The 10,488-nt window shown below is 37.0% G+C and overlaps 1 protein-coding gene, 1 long non-coding RNA gene and 1 pseudogene across 3 annotated transcripts; 2 read left to right on the forward strand and 1 right to left on the reverse strand.

Moving 5' to 3' along the window:
- Positions 1-1,287: 1,287 nt before the first annotated feature.
- LOC148191286 (uncharacterized) lies at positions 1,288-3,658 on the reverse strand. The gene is made up of 3 exons (XR_015783094.1): positions 3,325-3,658; positions 3,127-3,221; positions 1,288-1,546 (listed from the first exon to the last, which is right to left on the reverse strand). It is a non-coding gene; the product is annotated as an uncharacterized LOC148191286 (long non-coding RNA).
- Positions 3,659-4,431: 773 nt separating this feature from the next.
- LOC148191287 (uncharacterized) lies at positions 4,432-5,905 on the forward strand (annotated as a pseudogene). Its single transcript, XR_015782931.1, has 5 exons — positions 4,432-4,754; positions 4,880-4,967; positions 5,207-5,386; positions 5,488-5,667; positions 5,782-5,905. The product of XR_015782931.1 is annotated as an uncharacterized LOC148191287 (transcript).
- A 1,854-nt stretch (positions 5,906-7,759) lies between these two features.
- On the forward strand, positions 7,760-10,488 carry LOC148191288 (uncharacterized). Its single transcript, XM_088101525.1, has 8 exons — positions 7,760-7,821; positions 7,946-8,033; positions 8,270-8,449; positions 8,551-8,730; positions 8,845-9,018; positions 9,234-9,385; positions 9,517-9,643; positions 10,224-10,488. The coding sequence occupies exons 1-8, from the start codon at positions 7,775-7,777 to the stop codon at positions 10,233-10,235; spliced, it is 960 nt and encodes a 319-aa protein (XP_087957651.1). The 5' UTR covers positions 7,760-7,774; the 3' UTR covers positions 10,236-10,488.

Here is a 10,488-nt window from a genome sequence, read left to right on the forward strand (position 1 = left end):
CATGTGTCATTTCATGTATAATCTTAACTATCAGTATTACCATGATTCCTCTGTCACTATATCATGACCACAAGCAATAACCATCAAATCTATCAACATTACTACACTCACTCTCACCCTTTTTCTCTCATTGTCACCATAATTATTCTTATCCTCATCATTATCCTTAGGATTATCATCACTATTCTCATTATTATTAGTATTATCTCATTATTATATTAGTTTCTCATGAGGAGAATTTTCAATTGAGTCCGATTTATTATGTGATCAAATTTTCTATATATTTTTAAATTGAATGTTATTTAAGTTTTGGTTAATTAGATAATGTAGTTGTTATATTGTTTCACTATTTTGTTTATTTATGTCTACCTGTTAAGAAATGTTAGTTATTATAATTAATTAAGAATATCAAATTTAAGGCCGAACGAAGATTGATCACCTGAGAACGAACGCGAACGTTCGCTACGTAAGAATACACGACCGAACGCTGTTTTGGCCTACTCAAGCACTATTTGGACGAACGCTCGTTCTACAACACCTTTATTTTGGCCGAGCACTATTTGGTCGAGCAATGTAATGACGAACGCTAAGAGACCGAACACTATCAGGGCGAATGCTGTTTGGACGAAGAATACTGTTTGGACGAACGCTTACAGATCAAATACTATGAAACCGAATACTATAAGGTGGAACACTGTTTGTACGAACAATAGTTCAAATACTATTTGGACGAACGCTATCAGATGGAATACTGTTTGGACGAACATTATTTGCTGAACAGTAGGCCGAACACTGTTTGGTTGACCACTATTTGGCCGAATACTATTTGCCGAACGCTATTTGGACGAACACTAAAGACCGAACGTTATTAGATAGGATACTATGAATTCAAAAACTGTTTGGACGAACGCGATTAATCAATACTACGTGACCGAATACTGTTAGGTCAACACTGGTTAGACGAACGCATATATAACATACTATGAGACCGAATATTATGAGCTCAAACACTGTTTGAACGAACGCTAGAGATCAAATACTACGAAACTGAATACTACGCTATATATATATATATATATATACACACGTGAGTTTTAAAACTCATAAATATTTTTAAATAAATTTCCGATTAACATCAAATGAAAGTTTTTATTATAAATCGAACAGTGTATAGTTATGGTTCCTATGCAATCTGTAACATCCCAAAATTATACAGTCATCAACTATATACTTAGAATAATTACACGTATTAATAATCCAAAACAGTTTTAAACGTAAAGGAACAGATTAAACAAATGGCCGAACGGCCTGTTATATAAAAATTAACGAGCGTTTACAAAAATAAGGACGAACGGTTTACAAAATAAATACCGAACGTCAAACTACAACAAACGATAAAAGAGCGCTCGCTCACAGCCGCTCGACATCCTATTTACACTAACTAAAACCGAACGCTTTTACTGTTCGGCCTTCACCTCGACGTCCACTAAGTTTTCTTCAGCAATGAGTTCTCCTTCAAGTGTTTGCTCCAAAGACATATCTCCCTCTGCTCACATCCACACGGATGATCATTGCATTTGACAAGACGGATATACATAGACAAGACAACACAAAGGAATTGCAAGGGTAAGCTTATTGAATTTAATTCAAGTCAAACATACAGTTCATACATATCAAACATATCAATTTATTCATAACACATACATTCAAATCATACATTAATTCAACCAAATCCCTGATACTAGACCGACTGTCCGGACTGTATGAAACCTGTGTAGCTAAGGCGTCCATGCACTCAGGTGGGGTAACTGGAATGCTCATCAGTATCCACCTGAGGTTAGTCTTTTTGCCAAGTTACAGTTATGGTCTAGACCTCCTGCCATTCCCACGCATGACCTACTCCTCTCTACTTGAGAACGAGCACTCACGGAATATCAGGATGGATCACCATCTAAGCTTACCACGTTCATACTACAAATATCAATATCCAGTCAAGAGTCGTTCCACCCTGGAACGCTCGTTCAAATTCCAAAATCATAATATCATATCATATATGGTTCGCACAATTTATACTTCCCTCAACATCACATTTTCATTCTTAATTACACTTCCATAAAAAGACGAACGTTATTTCACTGTTTGGACGAACGCTATTTAAGATCAGAACGAACGCTATTTAAAGACCAACGCTCGACAGAAGACGAACGCTATTAAGGATGTACGCTCGACAAGGGTCGAACACTATCAAATACAAACGCTCGACAAAAGAACGAGCGCTATCACGAACGGACGCTCGACATAAGGTCGAACGCTACCACAGGCGAACGCTCGACATAAGAACGAACGCTATCAAGAACGGACGTTCGACATAAGGTCGAACGCCACCAAAGACGAACGCTCGACAAAAGAAAGAGCGCTACTAATCGTTTGCCTTTTTGAACGAACGTTCGGTCTAAGACCGAACGCCACTTAGGACGTACGTTTTTAGATCGAGACTCTTGGCTGAATTCAAAATCATAGAAATTGGGATTTATATAAGATGAGATATTTAAAGTTTATGTTTCAATAATTTGACTAAAAGTTCACGGGGATATTATCAAAATTCTCAATTCTCACACAACACTCGTGATGTTTACGTCTGGCCGAAAGCACAACGTAAAAATATATTAGAGGGCGTTCGTTCTCAAAGGGAGTCCTTTCCAAATGAAAGGGTCCGACTAATACAAGAATTTACTGATAATACCGAACGGTCAATGACCGTATCAATACGAACGTTCAAATTCATGCACTTTTCATATAATTCTTCTTTTACAGTAACTCATTTTCCAGTATAAACTTTCATGCATTAAATCAATCTTAACATAGTATTTTTCCATACTTCTCATGCTTTTAATCAACATCATATACTAACATTCAAATATCAAAATCATCCACGTACAACGTCACAGACCATTCATACACTCAGCATATAATTCCCAGTACATACATGCAACATTTTCATATATCATCTCAGAATCATAATCCTAAACTCCAAAGTCAAATATCATAAATCATACTTTCAAACATTACGTAACGCGCATGCAGTACAGAGATCATGTGAATTAAATTCTAACAAGCTTCCCTTACCCGGATTAAGCAGCGTGCTTTCGTTCTTCAAAAAGAACACAAGATTCCAATATACTCTTCTACCCTTAACGTTCAAAACCCCAAAACTCTTCCAACTAAAATTACAGGAAACAAATATTGGTTCAGAGACGGTGCATGCAGATTCAAAATGAAGCTTGCATGTGGAAAGTCAAGAGTAGTTGAGGACGTGAAACTTACCCGTTTCCGAATCCAAAACCGATCGGTTTGATGGGAAGCTCACGGTACAGGGATGCTTCTCACGGTGCTGAAACGTGAACGGAGCAAGGGATGGTGAGTTACCAAAGAGAGAAGAAAGAAAGGTTTTAGAGAGAGAATGGAGAATTTAGGAGATCAGAAATTTGAGGAAGAAGATGAAATGCACAGAGAAAGGAAAGAGTTTTCCAGAAAATCATTTCTTTCCCCACGCAGGACGATCGTCCAATCGTCTGCTGCCACTTGGATTCCATTAACGTTTTTAGAACGTTCCAAAATGACACTTGTCAGCATGCATGCATCGTGAACGTGAGTGCGTTTTAAATGAAGGGGTGGGCGTGTCAATGGAGGTGTAAGCGTGGCAAGGTGCATTTATGAAAGTAGAGAGGTGAGTCAGCAGAAAGATTAATGGGGCGTGACACAATCCAACCCCATTCATTGTCATCTTAGATAAATAAATTTAATTTCACTTTGTACACAATGCAAGTTGAGATATAAGCATTGGTATGTATATTCTGTTGATAAAATAATATTAATTTTGCAATTTAAAAAATTATAATTATCACTTTTAAAGAGATTTGATAGGAATTGATTCACTTCAACTTAAGTTACTGTTTTTTTAAACTTGATTTATTCTATTCATGGACTATTTGAACTGATTTATTAAACCAAATATATTTTCGTAAGCTATATATTTTATAATTTATTTGAAAAAATAAAGTAAAGCGAAAGCATTATTAAATATAGTAAGGGTGCAAATAGTAAAATATTGTTCTTTTAAGAAAAAAAAGGTTTCTTTGGACACCCATCTTGGCCCGTTCTCATTTTTGCAAATCTCTTCCTCCGCCGCCGCAGTATCTCACTCTCAATACCATCCACCGCCAAGAAGGTGTCACCTTCTCTCTGTCTTTGGTCGTTGAATCTTTCTCGCTCCCTCTCCGTTCATTTTTCCCCTTAACCTTTCTTTATCCGTTCATTTTTCCCCTTAACCTTTCTTCATCAATAATTTAATTTCTGTTTCTATCAAATTTTAATCACTCACATTCCTACAAAAAGAAGGTTCAGTATTGGAGATTATAGAAAATCATCAGCTCTCCTCGCAGACACATCTCTTCTCGTCGCGTCATCAACCTTATCAGCCACGCTTCATTCTCGCCTTTCCTCACATGCGAACCACAAACCTCATATCTCGCTCTCACAATTTCCTCATGAACGAAGCCTCCGAGTCATTTTTCTCATGAGATTCTTCACCTCAGAATCTCAAACTCCTCACGTCTGCCAGATCCACCGAACCACATATTCGTCTCTGCTTCACGACCATTCTCCACCGATTAGATCCTTTATCACCGACTAAAATCACTTCAAGTCATGGAAAACAGTGCGAAGCATTTAGAGGATGACGTTATCAAGGAAGAGTAGGTTTTTTTGAATTGTTCCTCTTCCTTGAACGTGCATCAATTTGTGTTTGCTTCAAATTTTCTGATACGCAAGTAATAAATTGGAGCCTTTATCTTTTAAAAATCTTGTCGTTTTTTTGCAGAGAATCGCCTAAACTTGCGGCGTTGTTGAAAGAGATGAAGGAAGAGCTCGATAATGTGAGGCTTAAAGTTCAATCTTTAACTGCCAAAGTGAGTGGCTCTTTTTTCAATTCAAGTAATTTTTTTTAAGGACTCCGTTAACGTCATTTCAAATTCATATAATATAAGATTTAAAAGAAGTTTTTGTGTTGTTTGGACATGAAGTTTCGCAATTTGGGCCGTTTTGGGGATTCTATAAGTTTTCTTGTTATAGCTAAATATACCCTCATATCAATGAATGATATGATTATTATTATTATTATTGTGTCTCTCGATGTTTCTTATACCAGGTGAAAGAAGGTCAGTATCCTACAGCAGATGGATTTAGCTACCTTGAGGCTAAGAATTTGCTGCTTTTGAATTATTGTCAATCCCTTGTTTATTATTTATTGCGGAAGGCTAAAGGGTTATCAATAGAAGATCACCATGTTGTTCGAAGTGTTGTAGAGATAAGATTGTTTTTGGAAAAGGTATAGTTTTATCCTTCTGTGTGTTGATCTTCAAGGGCTTCCATGTGTATATTTACATTGTATTATGTGTTAAACATTTGACTTCCTGGTTTCCATTGCAGATTCGGCCAATTGACAGAAAACAACAATACCAAATCCAGACACTAGTGCAGGCTGGTGAAAATGCAGCCAAAAGTGATATTCAAAGTACGGAGCCAGATGTGTCCAATAAGAGTGAGGATGCATCAAAGTATCGTCCCAATCCTGACATGCTAGTTAGCAAAGTAGACTTAACCTTGCAGGTCAGTCAGTGTATATGTGATATTATAAATGGTGTAAAATTTGGTGTACGCAGGGTGGTAATATCTTGAAAAGGGTATTTTCCTAGTCTATCTAACTTTTATTATATGATGTAGGATGGACATGATACATATCAACCTGTAAAGTTTGCCCCTACTTCTATGGATCTAGAAAAACCTTCTAAGCATGAAAGAAATGCCTTGCGAAGAGAAAAAGAAATTCTGAAACAAGCTAAGCAGAGTGATTATATCAGGACATTGATGAATGATATGGATGAAAGACCTGAAGAGTTTGAAGTATCTCTTCGATCAGAAGGAGTTGAACATGAGGCAGAGAAGGTAGATGGAGTACTTGAAGGACTTTGATTTTGAGTTATAGTACCATCCAGGGAAGGCAAATGTTGTAGCCGATGCTTTGAGTAGGAAGCGAATGCATATGTCAACTTTGATGGTGAAGGAGTTTGAATTGAAGTTCAGAGATATGAACTTGAGATTGCAGCTGAGCCAAGATCACCTTTGGTGTTGTCATTTAAAGATCACAAATGATTTCTTGGAAGAGATCAAAGTGGGACAAAAGGAAGACACAAGTCTACAAGATACGGTGGAGTTGTTGGGAACGAATCAAGCTAAACACTTCAGTTTGGGATTAGATGGTATCAGAGCCTAGCCTCTCCCAGTACAGTGTGGTTTGAGGACGAACCATTCGAAAGTTGGTGGGCATGTGACACCCGGGCACTGACGAGGGCAGGGAGTGACGCCGGTGCAAGAGGCATGGTGCAGGGGGCACAGACAAGGAGCGGCTCCTGGCAGGCTTCCAGTGGAAGGGACACATGGATGAATCGAACATACACCGGAATGAGAGGGATCTGGAGATTGTGTAGGTATGAGACTATACAGTTGAAGGATAGCTTAAAGGATTTTATTTGACTACTCATATCACAAAAATGCATTTGCTTTTCGGTAGCCTAACTCATAAAAACTCCATGGTTAAGCGTGCTTAGCCGGGAGTTCTGGGAAGTTTTCCCAGAAAGTGTGCGAGTGAGGACAAAGCACACTGGAAAGCCTGGTGGTGATCTGTGGGGGCAGTCGATGGTCCCTGTCAGTTGCTGGATCTCCTGTAGGATACTGACCTTTTTTCACCTGGTATAAGAAACATCGAAAGACACAATAATAATAATAATCATATCATTCATTGATATCAGGGTATATTTAGCTATAACAGAAAACTTATAGAATCCCCAAAAAGGCCCAAATTGCGAAACTTCATGTCCAAACAACAACGCTGCAAGTTTAGGCGATTCTATGCGAAAAACGACACTGTTTTCCATGACTTGAGATGATTTTCTATAATCTCCAATCCTGAACCTTCTTTTTGTAGGAATGTGAGTGATTAAAATTTGAAAGAAACAGAAATTAAATTATTGATGAAGAAAGGTTAAGGGGAAAAATGAACAGAGAGGGAGCGAGAAAGATTCAACGATCAAAGATAGAGAGAAGGTGACGACTTCTTGGCGGTGGATGGAGAGTGAGATACTGCGGCGGAGGAAGGGATTTGCGAAACTGAGAACGGGACAAGATGGGTGCCAAAAGAAACCTTTTTTTCTTAAAAGAACCATATTTTACTATTTGCACCCTTGCTGTATTTAGTAATACTTTCGCTTTACTTTATTTTTTCAAATAAATTATAAAATATATAGCTAACGAAAATATATTTGGTCCAAATATATTTTCGTTAACTATATATTTTATATTTTATTTGAAAAAATAAAGTAAAGCGAAAGTATTACTAAATACAGCAAGGGTACAAATAGTAAAATATTGTTCTTTTAAGAAAAAAAGGTTTCTTTGGGCACCCATCTTGTCCCGTTCTCAGTTTCGCAAATCCCTTCCTCCGCCACAGTATCTCACTCTCAATACCATCCACCGCCAAGAAGCCGTCACCTTCTCTCTGTCTTTGGTCGTTGAATCTTTCTCCCTCCCTCTCTGTTCATTTTTCCCCTTAACCTTTCTTCATCAATAATTTAATTTCTGTTTCTATCAAATTTCAATCACTCACATTCCTACAAAAAGAAGGTTCAGGATTGAAGATTATAGAAAATCATCTCAAGTCATGGAAAACAATGCGAAGCATTTAGATGAGGACGTTATCAAGGAAGAGTAGGTTTTTTTGAATTGTTCCTCTTCCTTGAACGTACATCAATTTGTGTTTGCTTCAAATTTTCTGATACGCAAGTAATAAATTGGAGCATTTATCTTTTAAAAATCGTGTCGTTTTTCGCAGAGAATCGCCTAAACTTGCGGCGTTGTTGAAAGAGATGAAGGAAGGGCTTGATACTGTGAGGCTTAAAGTTCAATCTTTAACTGCCAAAGTGAGTGGCCCTTTTTTCAATTCAAGTAATTTTTTTTAAGGACTCCGTTAACGTCATTTCAAATTCATATAATATTAAGATTTAAAAGAAGTTTTTGTGTTGTTTGGACATGAAGTTTCGCAATTTGGGCCTTTTTGGGGATTCTATAAGTTTTCTGTTATAGCTAAATATACCCTGATATCAATGAGTGATATGATTATTGTTATTATTGTGTCTCTCGATGTTTCTTATACCAGATGAAAGAAGGTCAGTATCCTACAGCAGATGGATTTAGCTACCTTGAGGCTAAGAATTTGCTGCTTTTGAATTATTGTCAATCCCTTGTTTATTATTTATTGCGGAAGGCTAAAGGGTTATCAATAGAAGATCACCCTGTTGTTCGAAGTGTTGTAGAGATAAGATTGTTTTTGGAAAAGGTATAGTTTTATCCTTCTGTGTGTTGATCTTCAAGGGCTTCCATGTGTATATTTACATTGTATTATGTGTTAAACATTTGACTTCCTGGTTTCCATTGCAGATTCGGCCAATTGACAGAAAACAACAATACCAAATCCAGAAACTAGTGCAGGCTGGTGAAAATGCAGCCAAAAGTGATATTCAAAGTACGGAGCCAGATGCGTCCAATAAGAGTGAGGATGCATCAAAGTATCGTCCCAATCCTGACATGCTAGTTAGCAAAGTAGACTTAACCTTGCAGGTCAGTCAGTGTATATGTGATATTATAAATGGTGTAAAATTTGGTGTACGCAGGGTGGTAATATCTTGAAAAGGGTATTTTTCTGGTCTATCTAACTTTTATTATATGATGTAGGATGGACATGATACATATCAACCTGTAAAGTTTGCCCCTACTTCTATGGATCTAGAAAAACCTTCTAAGCATGAAAGAAATGCCTTGCGAAGAGAAAAAGAAATTCTGAAACAAGCTAAGCAGAGTGATTATATCAGGACATTGATGAATGATATGGAGGAAAGACCTGAAGAGGTAAAGTTATTTTTAGTGCTGAATCATTATGACTTATAGTATGCTTGGGTTTTAGTTAAACTCCTTTCAAAATATTTTCAGACTCAAATGTACAAAGAGAGCATCCTTCTCGAAAGTACTTTTAACTCCTAAGAATATTTTTTGAACTATTATCCGAACTTGCATTTAATGATTTTACGTAATGGTTTGTTTTGGCTGCTCACTACTCTACTCAGGTGAGGGATTTTGAGGGAGCTAGCAAAGAAGTTGATAGATTTGTCTCCAAGATGGAGAAACGCGCTCAGCAAGAGGAGGAGATGTTCACTCGTGTTCCTCTTACGAAACAGGAGAGGAAGCGAGAAAAATACTTGAAGAAATCAAGAAATGGGTATGGGAAGTGTTTGGAATGTTTTCCTTTTGTTTCTCCATTCCTAACAAGTAAAACGAATTAAATGTGTGATAGTATTTTTGTTTAAATACATTTTTTCTCTCTTAGCTTTTGTGCTTTTTCTATTTCAGGTTGCAAGGTCTAACAGAAAGTTTCTATGATGAAATCAAAACATTACCCTTTGAAGATAGAACTGAAGAGCAAGTAATGGGATCTGGTAAAGGAAGCAGCAGAAAGAGCCGAGTACACAAGCGAAAGGTATGACATTTTATTCTTTGAAATTATGTGAAAATTGTAGACTACTTTTTTGAACTTCATATACGAAATTTTGTTTAAGTCGAATTATGTGGATGTGGTTTATGTATTGTTGCATCTGCATTGCATATGACCAACCAAATTATTTGATGATTGCTCTAATATCCACTGTGTGTAATAAAAAATTATTTAAATAAACTAATGTCTTATTCCTCTGGAGTAAGCGTGTAGAGTTGGTTATTTGTCGACTAGTTTTGTAATTTTCGAACCAATTTTTGGTCATGGAGAGTTTTACTATATGTACAGTTGTTTACTGATAGTTCTGAGCTGTGTGCTGAACACAGTTGTTTACCCGCACAATACGAAATAAAGTTAAAAATGCCCCTTGAGGGAATTTGCTCACCACCAACACAAATTTTGTACGTATTTGAAAATTTGAGTTTTATCCATCAACAGATACACACTTTCCCTTCCCTTATGCTTGGCTTTTAATTTGAAAAAGGACTTTTTAGTGTATGCATTATCAACCGACGTGATTGCATTGTACTGTTACAGAGAACTAACAATTTTGGCTTCTTTGCAGAGGAAACACTGAAGGAGGAGATTTAGGATTTTGACCTAATGGGTTATGGGAGACTGACCACCGCATGCTGTTGGAGGAAGTAATATTAGGTTGAATGCAAAGGAAATGTAAAAGCTAGTGTTGGGTATTGGGGAATTCCTTCATGTTTGTAGATTTATGTTTGTAGGTTTATTTTTGTACTTTATTGCCATCCTAATTAGCTGGTGCCCAATGGGGAACGTGGATTGGAGATTTTGGAAGCGATGAAATAGTGTTTTTTGGTTTA

This window comes from Vigna umbellata, chromosome 11 (genome assembly GCF_029865625.1).
Source record: "Vigna umbellata cultivar VRB3 chromosome 11, Vumbellata_1.0, whole genome shotgun sequence".
Taxonomy (NCBI): Eukaryota; Viridiplantae; Streptophyta; class Magnoliopsida; order Fabales; family Fabaceae; genus Vigna; species Vigna umbellata.